The sequence below is a fragment of the Gorilla gorilla genome, chromosome 15 (assembly GCF_029281585.2).
Source record: "Gorilla gorilla gorilla isolate KB3781 chromosome 15, NHGRI_mGorGor1-v2.1_pri, whole genome shotgun sequence".
In the NCBI taxonomy this organism is placed as follows: Eukaryota; Metazoa; Chordata; class Mammalia; order Primates; family Hominidae; genus Gorilla; species Gorilla gorilla.
The window spans coordinates 32,009,173-32,024,312 of NC_073239.2; the positions used below are offsets into that span (position 1 = coordinate 32,009,173).

Sequence of the window (15,140 nt, forward strand, 5' to 3'; positions counted from 1 at the left end):
CTAGCCCAATAAAATGTCAAGTACAGGACTTTTATTGAAAGCATTCAGAAAAGAGGTGGACTCTCACACTAAACATTTGTAACTAAATAAGGGATGTTAGAAATTCTCTAGAAAGGAAGCTATGATAATAAATGGGTTGCTAGATGGGTCTAGTAGATGGTGGCCATGCTTTGTTACTGCCTTGTGTATTGTGCTACCATAGCCCTCCCCAAACTGTACTCTGGCTCCTGGCATTTCCGTCTCTTCAACCAGATGGTCAGCTCTCTAAGTGAAGGAGACACATCTCCAACATGCTTGGTTCTAGCACAACAGAAGGGCTCAAACACATACCTGCTAAAGAAACTATCCTGATGGATTTAGCAGCATGGCCATGAGGCATTGGCGGTTCTATCACTGGGAACTCAGGTTTCTGGTGCTCCAGTACCTCTACTGGCTGATACCACATCCTACAGTTCACTTCATAGGCTTGGGTTCCTGCTCTGGGCTGAATAGGTGGTCCACTCTGAGTCATCAGCTGTGGGTGATGATGTGGTCACTGCATGATTCTCACACAAGCACCCAGAGGACGTCATCAGGCAGAGGCAGTGGGGGTGGGCAGCATTTACAGAAAATCTGTGATGAGACACCACAAAACCAGAGGGGAACATGAAGTCACTGAGCCTGCTCCACCTCTTTCCTCTCCCAAGAGCTAAAAGAGAGCAAGGAGGAAACAACAGCAGCTCCAACCAGGGCAGCCTTCCTGAGAAGATGCAACCAATCCTGCTTCTGCTGGCCTTCCTCCTGCTGCCCAGGGCAGATGCAGGTGAGTGACCGTCTCCACCCTCGGAGGCCCAACCCCATCCCACAGGTCTCCTGCCCTTTCTCCACATTCCTGATCCATCTATCTACCAGGAATGTTCTGAACTCCAGCTCCCATTCTACCAAGACCCCCCAAGTGTGATGCTGGCTAAGCTATCAGCAGGAATGGCAGAGCAGCAGGCCATTCTCAAGAAGAGCCAGTGGGTACTATCCCTTCCCCAGAGCCCACCTTTGTCACCTGCAGAGTGGGACTTTCCTAGAAGTAAATGGCAGAGGATGGGAAACTAGAAAAGAGAAATATTAAATTATTCTAGAGTAGGCCTGGCTTCTGTTTCTGGGATAAGACAGGTGCTTCTCTCACTGTCTACTTAGGAGAGAAACCCAGAGCTCAGCTGACAGCAGAATTGGTGCAATCACTGTCCTCAGAACACTGTTAATGTGTTTGCTCAGTCCCATTTTCCAACTCTGCTTTTCTTCCCTGGCCTTTGGTGGCTCCCCTCTTTCCAAGGATGAGGCACTATGGCAGGCCCCAACTTCCCTGCTTTCTAGAATTCCACCAGCACTGCTCTACCAGCCCTCATCCAGAGGCTAACTGGAGCCAGTCCATCATGCAGCCATGAACATTTATGGGGCACCCACTACATGTCAGGCTCTAGGAAACAGGATATGACAGTATCTAGATCCCTCCACTTACGCCCTGGCCATTAGAAAGCAGCACTATCCTAGACACCACAGGACTCATAAGGGTCTTGGAAACTCACCTGAAACAAAGCAAAGTCAGGAGAGGAATGATCAGGAGCCTCTGGGATTTCACTGTCCCTAAGACAGGTATGCTCGCCTTCAACCACATATGGAAGAAAGATTTACAACTACATATGGAAGTCCAAAGTCTGCTGTTCTTCCCTTTTTCAGAGCAGGAAATTGAAGCCCCTTCCTCCAGGCCACTCCCAACTCCAGGATATCCCAGGCTCCCAAATGCCCAGGAGTTCTGGAGCCACCAAGCAGGTGCCCACCCAGCAGATTCCATGGGTGCACACAAGCAGACAGACTTTTCCTTCAGGGGAGATCATCGGGGGACACGAGGCCAAGCCCCACTCCCGCCCCTACATGGCTTATCTTATGATCTGGGATCAGAAGTCTCTGAAGAGGTGCGGTGGCTTCCTGATACGAGAGGACTTCGTGCTGACAGCTGCTCACTGTTGGGGAAGGTGAGGAGCAGAAAACAGCCCACACCCTCCTGGAAACACTCCACAGAGACCCCTGCCTTCTTCCCAAGGAGCTCCCTGGGCTCCTGGGAACACACATGCCAGGAGGTCTCCTTAGAGGGTGAGAAAAGGGCAGTTAAGTTTGTGGAGAGAGGGGAAGGTTGGTTCCAGAGGCGCTGCTGAAGTAAGAAACAGCAGAGTGACCAAGCCTGCCATATTTAGAACTGGGGGCATACTTTGGCATAAGAATACAAACTGAAGCAATTCCACCTGTGTTTCTAGGGGGAACCGAACCCTGAGAAACCTGGTGCAATTACCAGAATTCCAATTCCTGGGGACCGACTGTCCCCTTAATTTCCCCTCAGCTGCAGCCCTGCCCCAGCTGTCACCTGCTCTTCACTGTCTCTGGGCTGTATACCCTGTGACTCCACCCCCATCCTCACTCTGCTCTCTGTGCAGCTCCATAAATGTCACCTTGGGGGCCCACAATATCAAGGAACAGGAGCGGACCCAGCAGTTTATCCCTGTGAAAAGAGCCATGCCCCACCCAGCCTATAATCTTAAGAACTTTTCCAGTGACATCATGCTACTACAGGTGAGGCACACTCCTGCCACTCTTGCTCTTCTCAAGCAAGAAGTCCAGTTGGTTCCACTCCCACTGTGATGCAGGCCCTTCCCTCCTTTCCATCCTGGCCTCTTGGTTAGTTCCTATGCCTCAGAGGAGAGGGAAGACAGCATAGTCCCATCACTGTGTCAGGGCCCAAAAGTTTGTTGGCTGACCTGGACTTTCTTGCCTCTTCCCCACCAGCTGGAGAGAAAGGCCAAGCGGACCAGAGCTGTGCAGCCCCTCAGGCTACCTAGCAACAAGGCCCAGGTGAAGCCAGGGCAGGCATGCAGTGTGGCCGGCTGGGGGCAGACGGCCCCCATGGGAAAATACTCACACACACTACAAGAGGTGAAGATGACAGTGCAGGAAGATCGAAAGTGCGAATCTGAGTTACGCCATTATTACAACAGTACCATTGAGTTGTGCGTGGGGGACCCAGAGATTAAAAAGGCTTCCTTTAAGGTAAGACTATGCACCTGCCTGGATTGGCTCTTGGGAGAAAGATGTTTGGGGAATATCTGAGACCTGGAGACTCAAGTAGTGGGGGACTCCTTCACCCACTAGACTGTGATATTTCTCTCTGGAAAGAGAAAAGGGGACTAGACTGAGCTAGGGAGAAATTAGGGCCTCTGCAAACTTACCAGGAGGCTTATGGTGGATGGTGCTTCTTTGGAAGGATGAATTTGCAACACTCCACCCACTCCAGGCCACAGATATTAGGAAACTGTGCCCACTGGGGGTGCAGTAATTATAACCAGTGTGTCTTCAGAGGCTGGTACCCAACGTGGTTAATGGGCTGGTCCTCCATGGTGGACATCAGCCCTCCTTGCCCACTTCTAGGTCCTTAAACAGCCAACGGTCCCACATACCTCCGATCTCAGGATCTGGGGGACATGACGGAGGCTGGCCCCTGGGATGAGGTGAAGCAGTAACAATGTCCAGGGCCAGAGCTTGGCAGCTGGGGGCCACCAGCGGCCTGCCCTGCCCTCTGGTCTCCCACATGTAGGCTGTGCAAGTTGGCCTTTTCTAAAAGGGGGCTTGAGATGGAAGAGAGGGCAGGACCCAGAGGAGCATCAGCTCAGTCCTTCCACTCTCTATTCACAGGGGGACTCTGGAGGCCCTCTTGTGTGTAACAAGGTGGCCCAGGGCATTGTCTCCTATGGACGAAACAATGGCATGCCTCCACGAGTCTGCACCAAAGTCTCAAGCTTTGTACACTGGATAAAGAAAACCATGAAACGCCACTAACTACAGGAAGCAAACTAAGCCCCCGCTGTGATGAAACACCTTCTCTGGAGCCAAGTCCAGATTTACACGGGGAGAGGTGCCAGCAACTGAATAAATACCTCTTAGCTGAGTGGAAAAGCTGGTTTCTTGTTTATTCATTGACCCTCATTCTCAGGCACCACATCTGTGCTATGCAGGCCAATGACACAATTTTGCTGTTTTCTGCTTTCTCCTCTCCCCTCATCCCTTGCCACCTCCCCAAACCCCCAGGCAAAGCTGATACTCAGCTCCTTCCTATCCACACCAGTTTCTCCAGGGCCTGCCCTTCTGCCAAGGCTGAAGCTGAGCACCATCAGGAGACAACATGGACCACTTTGGTCCTGGGGCTTAGCGTAAACTTCTTACCTCCTTCTCCAGTGTTACATGACAGAGAAAAAAGGGATAATACCATGGGACCTAACTCCTCATCCCCCACTGGGGCTCCTCATTCTCCCCTGGGCTTAGTTTCTCTACCCTCCTCTGAGCTCAAGGCTCAGCTCGTCCTCCAGCCTCTTGGCTGCCCCTTCTCTTCATCCCTGCTGAGTGTTCTCAGAATCCACCAACTCTTGTCCTCTCCAGACCACACTGATCTGATCTGGCCCCTCCCTCATATCCACCCTCCTAAGATACCCAGAGACCCATGTGGTTCCATAAGGGCCTTGCCACTGAGATGCCAGCCCATCTCATGCCCTGGCAGAGAGGGGCCTCAGAAAAACCAGGCCTGTGTGGCACCAGGTAAGACCCATGGAGGACAAGGCTGGCACGGTCTCTCTCCAACCCTTGGCTCCATCTCTCCCCTAGGTAGGGCCAGCTCAACCCCTCCCATCCAGCCCAGTGTCCTCCCATACACTCAAGGTTCACTGCCCACCTGGGCAGTCAGCAGGCTGAGCCCCTTTAAACCTGTTCCTCTTGGTCACTGCTGGCCTCTAGGCTAAGATTCCCTGCTAGCCACCTGGGCTACATCAGCTCTTTGAGTTCAAAAGGACTCCTTTCTGCAGAAGGACTAGAAAGCACAATCTTTTCTATCAATCAACAAACAAATACTCATTGAGCACTTACTATGTACCAGGCACAGAGGATAGTAAGAGAACACAATAACAGACTCTATCATCTGAACCCAAGTGAAACTGACAATGTTGAGAATTTTCATCCAAATTGTTTCACTCACTTTCTATCCTTCAGATTAGTTCAGAAAATCGAGATGTATATGGAAATCCATGGGATTAAAGTATTTTTATCTTATTTTTATTTCTGGTTTTTCTGAGGCCCCTCCCTGCCAGGGCATGAGGTGGGCTGGCATCTCAGTGGCAAGGCCCTTATGGAAGCACGTGGGTCTCTGGGTATCCTAGGTTGGAAGATATGAGAAAGAGGCCAGATATTCATACAGTTTGTATAAATATTGTCATGTGCGACCCCAGAACAGCAATGTATGGGATTTGAAAACAACTTTAACCATTTACTTTCTAGACATGAAGTTGTCAAACTGTTCAATGGAGCATCATCTTCACCTAGGGGGAAGAGTAGCAGGGCAGGAAGAAGACAACTAGGGCAGGCTTATTTTCATTTGTTTAAAGAGTAGCAAGGATGAATGTCATTATAAAGATTCAAATTGTAGGAAAAACACCCATTTGATTGGACCACTCAGGAGCATAATCCCTGTCATTACACAGGCTCCTGCCTGTACAGAATGAAACTAGAATCAGGAAGGCTCACGCAGGCTGGAAAAATGGAACAATGCCTCGAATGTTTAGGCCACTGATTACTGCTACATTCATAGTTTCCAAAACTACCTGGACTTGTGAATGTTAGGAAGTTCTTGGCTTGGAGGCCACCGATAGAGTATATGACATTTTGTTGAATAAGGGTTGCCCTGTGTTAAGCTCACCCTGCCAAACACTCCCAGCAACCACCTCTCCAAGGTCTTGCCACTAATATGGAGTACTGCCTGCGAGTTGAACATAAGTACTAGCTCTAGATTAATGCTTCCCTGTCCCAAATATACACAGCTACACTCTTGTGGCATGGAGTAAAATCTCCCTCTAGGATCATGTAACTGTCAAAGTTGTGCCCTTTCTCATCTCAGTGTGCACAAAGCATGCTGCAACACAATCCTTTTTTTTTTTTTTTTTTTTTTTTTGAGACAGAGTTTCACTCTTATCGGCCAGGCTGGAGTGCAATGGTGCAATCTCAGCTCACTGCAACCTCTGCCCCCTGGGTTCAAGCGATTCTCCTGCCTCAGCCTCCTGAGTAGCTGGGATTACAGGTGTGCGCCATCACACCCGACTAATTTTTGTATTTTTAGTAGAGACAGGGTTTTAACATGTTGGCCAGGCTGGTCTTGAACTTCTGACCTCAAGTGATCCACCTCGACCTCCCAAAGTGCTGAGATTACAGGTGTGAGCCACCACACCCGGCTGCAACTCAATCTCTTAATAATCTTGGACACTTTTATAAAATAAGTGGATGTCACACAGCTTCTGATTTGGAGCTGGAAAAAAAATCCCTGCACCTCAGACATACTAATGACTTGGTTCCTTCATTGGAAAAGGAAAACACAGGAAGCAAAACAAAATAATAGTATTTTTTAAAGTTGCCTGGTCACATTTATAATCAGTTTAGGTATGATACTTACTTTGGGGAAATGGTTCTGTGGTTTAAAACAGGCTTGAAAATCATTGTTGTAGGACTTTATCCACTTCTGAGCAAGAAGAAAGAAACAAAGTTTCAGGAAAGGGTAGTGACTGACTGAAAATATCACAGAAGTTAGGACAGAGGCTGAACAGAGCCCATGCCCCCTGACAAACAGGCCAGAAAGTAGCTTTAAAAGTCTTCTAATGCTCACCCCAAGATGACTTTCTGGAACCTCCAGACAAGAATTAAGTTTATGCTCAGACGCCTCCCTGGAAAGAAAGACTTTGGGCTTCTCCAGCAGCTATTTAGTGAGAAGTATTCAAAGCACTTCCCTTTGGTAAGCTGAAATCTGTCCACAGGTGCATTTGGGTGGACTCAGAGGCAGGTAAGTACTTTAAACATGCTGACTCCTTCAAATCTCCTTGGTCTGTGGAAGTTCCCTCCCCTCCAACCCCTACCATATGAAGAAATAATCCTTCCCTTGCTTAAAATCTCTCTAGCGTCCCTGCTGACTCTAGGAAACGAAATGCCTCAGCCCACTGAGATCCACTCCCACCATCCCTCTTTTCCTCCAGGGCCACAGGAAGAATCAGGTCCCAGCACAGTCAGGGAGAGAACTGCCAAGTGGGCTCGTGGAGGAGACCCCAAAGAAAGCAAAATCTTGCTAATTTGTTTCTGGGAATATGTATTGGTGTGACTGCCTTCCCAGCCCACCACCATGCTTCTCCCAGTACCACTCTTTGTGAACTTACACAGCTTATAGGGTTTACTTCTTATCTTGGTAACCCACACAACATTGCTTTTGACCAACTAACATATGTCACCATGGCAGCAATGTGTTTATGGACCATATCACTTAGAAGTAGCTGACCTGAGAGAATTGCAGAATAGCGTACTGAAGACTGAAAATAATGACAGCTGAGAAACAGCTACCGACAAGATTGGGATGCTGTGCTACAGGATATAGCATATGCATTTTTTTTTTCTTTTTTTGAGATGGAGTCTTGCTCTGTCACCCAGGCTGCAGTCCAGTGGCACAATCTCGACTCACCGCAAGCTCCGCCTTCCGGGTTCACACCATTCTCCTGCCTCGGCCTCCCGAGTAGCTGGGACTCTAGGCGCCCATCACCACGCCTAGCTAATTTTTTTTTTGTATTTTTAGTAGAAACGGGGTTTCACTGTGTTAACCAGGATGGTCTCAATCTCCTGACCTTGTGATCCACCCGCCTTGGCCTCCCAAAGTGCTGAGAGGATGTAGCATATGCTTTTAAGCAATAATAAATATACAATGTTGGTTCTTTCATAGCTAGAATACATTGTTTTGGAGACAAGGAATGTTTCCAAACATTCCTTGCCCCTCTGATTAGGAGTTACACCATAATCTTGAGCTTTACTGGTCTAGAGGTCTCAATTCCTGAGAAGGAAGTCAACAGTCAGATAAGTAGGTTACTTTAGTAGCTGGGTGATTAATCCTGATTGCCATGGGAAGATGGGATTCACTGAGATACCTCTTAATATTTCCATGACCATTAGTGAAGGTCATTGGAAGACTACTGTAGCCCAATAAGATAAGACAACTAAGACCCTTTAAAAGGAAATTTTGAGGCACTACACCAGATAAAGAATCATACCAGATAGGCTTCTTGAGATAAAGTCCCCTGCACAGCTTCTCAGAGATGGTATAACACCCACCCGCATAATGACTTCCCAGCCTCCTTGGCCAAGGGCCCTTCCAACCTCTACTCAGATACCTCCTTAGAGAGAGATCCTGAGGTCATCAGACTCACGTGCCGTGACAGCTGAGCTGAGATCTGCCTATCTGTGACCATCACTATTTACAAGACGAGATAGTGGAAAACTTGCATTTGGATACAAGTGTGTACTGAGGGATCCCATTCTCCTTGATGTACTAATTTTTCTTTAAAAGTGATAATAATAGCTCCCATTTAGAATTTTTAAATAACACAACAAATGTAAAGTAACTAATGTGTCCTCTGGATCATGGTAAGTAATGAATAAATTTAACTCCCTTTACCTTCTCCCTTTGCTATTTTTTCCATGCCAGGATTTATACATTTTTAAAAAACTATATCTGCTATCAAATGACAGCTTTAAATTTACTTTTTAAAATTTGTTATTGTATATATTTATGGGGTATAAAGTGATGTTATGATATATATATATACACAATGTACACTGATTAAATCAAGCCAATTAACATTTTATCACCTCAAATACTTAACATTTTTTATAGTGAGAACATTTGAAATTTACTTTCAGCCATTTCAAAACATACAATACATTATTATTATTAACTATAGTCACCATGATGTACCATAGATCTTTAAAAACTTATTCTTCCTGCCTAACTGAAACTTTGTACTCTTTGACTAACATCTTTTCATTCCCCCACTTCCCAGCCTCTGGTAATCACCATTACACACTCTGCTTCTATGAGTTCAATTGCTTTAGACTCCACATAATAAATGAGATCATGCAGCATTTGGCTTTCTGTGCCTGGCTTATCTTGCTTAGCACGGTGTCTTTTTTTTTTTTTTTTTTTTTATACTTTAAGTTTTGGGGTACATGTGCACATTGTGCAGCTTAGTTACATATGTATACATGTGCCATGCTGGTGCGCTGCACCCACTAACTCGTCATCTAGCATTAGGTGTATCTCCCAATGCTATCCCTCCCCCCTCCCCCCACCCCACAACAGTCCCCAGAGTGTGATATTCCCCTTCCTGTGTCCATGTGATCTCATTGTTCAATTCCCACCTATGAGTGAGAATATGCGGTGTTTGGTTTTTTGTTCTTGCGACAGTTTACTGAGAATGATGGTTTCCAATTTCATCCATGTCCCTACAAAGGACATGAACTCATCATTTTTTATGGCTGCATAGTATTCCATGGTGTATATGTGCCACATTTTCTTAATCCAGTCTATCATTGTTGGACATTTGGGTTGGTTCCAAGTCTTTGCTATTGTGAATAATGCCGCAATAAACATACGTGTGCATGTGTCTTTATAGCAGCATGATTTATAGTCCTTTGGGTATATACCCAGTAATGGGATGGCTGGGTCAAATGGTATTTCTAGTTCTAGATCCCTGAGGAATCGCCACACTGACTTCCACAATGGTTGAACTAGTTTACAGTCCCACCAACAGTGTAAAAGTGTTCCTATTTCTCCACATCCTCTCCAGCACCTGTTGTTTCCTGACTTTTCAATGATTGCCATTCTAACTGGTGTGAGATGATATCTCATAGTGGTTTTGATTTGCATTTCTCTGATGGCCAGTGATGATGAGCATTTTTTCATGTGTTTTTTGGCTGCATAAATGTCTTCTTTTGAGAAGTGTCTGTTCATATCCTTCGCCCACTTTTTGATGGGGTTGTTTGTTTTTTTCTTGTAAATTTGTTTGAGTTCACTGTAGATTCTGGATATTAGCCCTTTGTCAGATGAGTAGGTTGCGAAAATTTTCTCCCATGTTGTAGGTTGCCTGTTCACTCTGATGGTAGTTTCTTTTGCTGTGCAGAAGCTCTTTAGTTTAATTAGATCCCATTTGTCAATTTTGTCTTTTGTTGCCATTGCTTTTGGTGTTTTGGACATGAAGTCCTTGCCCACGCCTATGTCCTGAATGGTAATGCCTAGGTTTTCTTCTAGGGTTTTTATGGTTTTAGGTCTAACGTTTAAATCTTTAATCCATCTTGAATTGATTTTTGTATAAGGTGTAAGGAAGGGATCCAGTTTCAGCTTTCTACATATGGCTAGCCAGTTTTCCCAGCACCATTTATTAAATAGGGAATCCTTTCCCCATTGCTTGTTTTTCTCAGGTTTGTCAAAGATCAGATAGTTGTAGGTATGCAGCGTTATTTCTGAGGGCTCTGTTCTGTTCCATTGATCTATATCTCTGTTTTGGTACCAGTACCATGCTGTTTTTGTTACTGTAGCCTTGTAGTATGGTTTGAAGTCAGGTAGTGTGATGCCTCCAGCTTTGTTCTTTTGGCTTAGGATTGACTTGGCAATGTGGGCTCTTTTTTGGTTCCATATGAACTTTAAAGTAGTTTTTTCCAATTCTGTGAAGAAAGTCATTGGTAGCTTGATGGGGATGGCATTGAATCTGTAAATGACCTTGGGCAGTATGGCCATTTTCACGATATTGATTCTTCCTACCCATGAGCATGGAATGTTCTTCCATTTGTTTGTATCCTCTTTTATTTCCTTGAGCAGTGGTTTGTAGTTCTCCTTGAAGAGGTCCTTCACATCCCTTGTAAGTTGGATTCCTAGGTATTTTATTCTCTTTGAAGCAGTTGTGAATGGGAGTTCACTCATGATTTGGCTCTCTGTTTGTCTGTTGTTGGTGTATAAGAATGCTTGTGATTTTTGTACATTGATTTTGTATCCTGAGACTTTGCTGAAGTTGCTTATCAGCTTAAGGAGATTTTGGGCTGAGACAATGGGGTTTTCTAGATAAACAATCATGTCGTCTGCAAACAGGGACAATTTGACTTCCTCTTTTCCTAATTGAATACCCTTTATTTCCTTCTCCTGCCTGATTGCCCTGGCCAGAACTTCCAACACTATGTTGAATAGGAGCGGTGAGAGAGGGCATCCCTGTCTTGTGCCAGTTTTCAAAGGGAATGCTTCCAGTTTTTGCCCATTCAGTATGATATTGGCTGTGGGTTTGTCATAAATAGCTCTTATTATTTTGAGATACGTCCCATCAATACCTAATTTATTGAGAGTTTTTAGCATGAAGGGTTGTTGAATTTTGTCAAAGGCCTTTTCTGCATCTATTGAGATAATCATGTGGTTTTTGTCTTTGGCTCTGTTTATATGCTGGATTACGTTTATTGATTTGCGTATATTGAACCAGCCTTGCATCCCAGGGATGAAGCCCACTTGATCATGGTGGATAAGCTTTTTGATGTGCTGCTGGATTCGGTTTGCCAGTATTTTATTGAGGATTTTTGCATCAATGTTCATCAAGGATATTGGTCTAAAATTCTCTTTTTTGGTTGTGTCTCTGCCCGGCTTTGGTATCAGAATGATGCTGGCCTCATAAAATGAGTTAGGGAGGATTCCCTCTTTTTCTATTGATTGGAATAGTTTCAGAAGCAATGGTACCAGTTCCTCCTTGTACCTCTGGTAGAATTCGGCTGTGAATCCATCTAGTCCTGGACTCTTTTTGGTTGGTAAACTATTGATTATTGCCACAATTTCAGCTCCTGTTATTGGTCTATTCAGAGATTCAACTTCTTCCTGGTTTAGTCTTGGGAGAGTGTATGTGTCGAGGAATTTATCCATTTCTTCTAGATTTTCTAGTTTATTTGCGTAAAGGTGTTTGTAGTATTCTCTGATGGTAGTTTGTATTTCTGTGGGATCGGTGGTGATATCCCCTTTATCATTTTTTATTGTGTCTATTTGATTCTTCTCTCTTTTTTTCTTTATTAGTCTTGCTAGCGGTCTATCAATTTTGTTGATCCTTTCAAAAAACCAGCTCCTGGATTCATTGATTTTTTGAAGGGTTTTTTGTGTCTCTATTTCCTTCAGTTCTGCTCTGATCTTAGTTATTTCTTGCCTTCTGCTAGCTTTTGAATGTGTTTGCTCTTGCTTTTCTAGTTCTTTTAATTGTGATGTTAGGGTGTCAATTTTGGATCTTTCCTGCTTTCTCTTGTGGGCATTTAGTGCTATAAATTTCCCTCTACACACTGCTTTGAATGCATCCCAGAGATTCTGGTATGTTGTGTCTTTGTTCTCGTTGGTTTCAAAGAACATCTTTATTTCTGCCTTCATTTCGTTATGTACCCAGTAGTCATTCAGGAGCAGGTTGTTCAGTTTCCATGTAGTTGAGCGGCTTTGAGTGAAATTTTTAATCCTGAGTTCTAGTTTGATTGCACTGTGGTCTGAGAGATAGTTTGTTATAATTTCTGTTCTTTTACATTTGCTGAGGAGAGCTTTACTTCCAACTATGTGGTCAATTTTGGAATAGGTGTGGTGTGGTGCTGAAAAAAATGTATATTCTGTTGATTTGGGGTGGAGAGTTCTGTAGATGTCTATTAGGTCCGCTTGGTGCAGAGCTGAGTTCAATTCCTGGGTATCCTTGTTGACTTTCTGTCTCATTGATCTGTCTAATGTTGACAGTGGGGTGTTAAAGTCTCCCATTATTAATGTGTGGGAGTCTAAGTCTCTTTGTAGGTCACTCAGGACTTGCTTTATGAATCTGGGTGCTCCTGTATTGGGTGCATATATATTTAGGATAGTTAGCTCCTCTTGTTGAATTGATCCCTTTACCATTATGTAATGGCCTTCTTTGTCTCTTTTGATCTTTGTTGGTTTAAAGTCTGTTTTATCAGAGACTAGGATTGCAACCCCTGCCTTTTTTTGTTTTCCATTTGCTTGGTAGATCTTCCTCCATCCTTTTATTTTAAGCCTATGTGTGTCTCTGCACGTGAGATGGGTTTCCTGAATACAGCACACTGATGGGTCTTGACTCTTTATCCAACTTGCCAGTCTGTGTCTTTTAATTGGAGAATTTAGTCCATTTACATTTAAAGTCAATATTGTTATGTGTGAATTTGATCCTGTCATTATGATGTTAGCTGGTGATTTTGCTCATTAGTTGATGCAGTTTCTTCCTAGTCTCGATGGTTTTTACATTTTGGCATGATTTTGCAGCGGCTGGTACCGGTTGTTCCTTTCCATGTTTAGCACTTCCTTCAGGAGCTCTTTTAGGGCAGGCCTGGTGGTGACAAAATCTCTCAGCATTTGCTTGTCTGTAAAGGATTTTATTCCTCCTTCACTTATGAAGCTTAGTTTGGCTGGATATGAAATTCTGGGTTGAAAATTCTTTTCTTTAAGAATGTTGAATATTGGCCCCCACTCTCTTCTGGCTTGTAGGGTTTCTGCCGAGAAATCCGCTGTTAGTCTGATGGGCTTCCCTTTGAGGGTAACCCGACCTTTCTCTCTGGCTGCCCTTAACATTTTTTCCTTCATTTCAACTTTGGTGAATCTGACAATTATGTGTCTTGGAGTTGCTCTTCTCGAGGAGTATCTTTGTGGCGTTCTCTCTATTTCCTGAATCTGAATGTTGGCCTGCCTTGCTAGATTGGGGAAGTTCTCCTGGATAATATCCTGCAGAGTGTTTTCCAACTTGGTTCCATTCTCCGCATCACTTTCAGGTACACCAATCAGACGTAGATTTGGTCTTTTCACATAGTCCCATATTTCTTGGAGGCTTTGCTCATTTCTTTTTATTCTTTTTTCTCTAGACTTCCCTTCTCACTTCATTTCATTCATTTCATCTTCCATTGCTGATACCCTTTCTTCCAGTTGATCGCATCGGCTCCTGAGGCTTCTGCATTCTTCACGTAGTTCTCGAGCCTTGGTTTTCAGCTCCATCAGCTCTTTTAAGCACTTCTCTGTATTGGTTATTCTAGTTATACATTCGTCTAAATTTTTTTCAAAGTTTTCAACTTCTTTGCCTTTGGTTTGAATGTCCTCCCGTAGCTCAGAGTAATTTGATCGTCTGAAGCCTTCTTCTCTCAGCTCGTCAAAATCATTTTCCATACAGCTTTGTTCCGTTGCTGGTGAGGAACTGCGTTCCTTTGGAGGAGGAGAGGTGCTCTGCGTTTTAGAGTTTCCAGTTTTTCTGTTCTGTTTTTTCCCCATCTTTGTGGTTTTATCTACTTTTGGTCTTTGATGATGGTGATGTACAGATGGGTTTTCGGTGTGGATGTCCTTTCTGTTTGTTAGTTTTCCTTCTAACAGACAGGACCCTCAGCTGCAGGTCTGTTGGAATACCCTGCCGTGTGAGGTGTCAGTGTGCCCCTGCTGGGGGGTGCCTCCCAGTTAGGCTGCTCGGGGGTCAGGGGTCAGGGACCCAATTGAGGAGGCAGTCTGCCCGTTCTCAGATCTCCAGCTGCGTGCTGGGAGAACCACTGCTCTCTTCAAAGCTGTCAGACAGGGACATTTAAGTCTGCAGAGGTTACTGCTGTCTTTTTGTTTGTCTGTGCCCTGCCCCCAGAGGTGGAGCCTACAGAAGCAGGCAAGCATCCTTGAGCTGTGGTGGGCTCCACCCAGTTCGAGCTTCCCGGCTGCTTTGTTTACCTAAGCAAGCCTGGGCAATGGCGGGCGCCCCTCCCCCAGCCTCGCTGCCGCCTTGCAGTTTGATCTCAGACTGCTGTGCTAGCAATCAGCGAGATTCCGTGGGCGTAGGACCCTCCGAGTCAGGTGTGGGATATAGTCTCGTGGTGCGCCGTTTTTTAAGCCGGTCTGAAAAGCGCAATATTCGGGTGGGAGTGACCCGATTTTCCAGGTGCGTCCGTCACCCCTTTCTTTGACTCGGAAAGGGAACTCCCTGACCCCTTGCGCTTCCCAGGTGAGGCAATACCTCGCCCTGCTTCGGCTCGCGCACGGTGCGCGCACCCACTGACCTGCGCCCACTGTCTGGCACTCCCTAGTGAGATGAACCCAGTACCTCAGATGGAAATGCAGAAATCACCCGTCTTCTGCGTCGCTCACGCTGGGAGCTGTAGACCGGAGCTGTTCCTATTCGGCCATCTTCAGCACGGTGTCTTACAGGTTCATCCATGTTGCAACAAATAACAGAATCTCATTCTTTGTTAAG

General features: G+C 45.2%; 1 protein-coding gene across 1 annotated transcript; it reads left to right on the top strand.

Moving 5' to 3' along the window:
• Positions 1–671: 671 nt before the first annotated feature.
• Positions 672–3,975, top strand: GZMB (granzyme B). The gene is made up of 5 exons (XM_004055033.2): positions 672–802; positions 1,859–2,006; positions 2,463–2,598; positions 2,812–3,072; positions 3,715–3,975. The coding sequence occupies exons 1-5, from the start codon at positions 748–750 to the stop codon at positions 3,856–3,858; spliced, it is 744 nt and encodes a 247-aa protein (XP_004055081.2). The 5' UTR covers positions 672–747; the 3' UTR covers positions 3,859–3,975.
• The last annotated feature ends 11,165 nt before the right edge of the window (positions 3,976–15,140 follow it).

Coding starts and splice junctions, on each gene's coding strand:
- GZMB (XM_004055033.2), top strand. CDS start 748: ATGCAACCAATCCTGCTTCTGCTGGCCTTCCTCCTGCTGCCCAGGGCA. Junction 2,007..2,462: donor GCTGCTCACTGTTGGGGAAG/GTGAGGAGCAGA, acceptor CTCTCTGTGCAG/CTCCATAAATGTCACCTTGG. Junction 3,073..3,714: donor TTAAAAAGGCTTCCTTTAAG/GTAAGACTATGC, acceptor CTCTATTCACAG/GGGGACTCTGGAGGCCCTCT.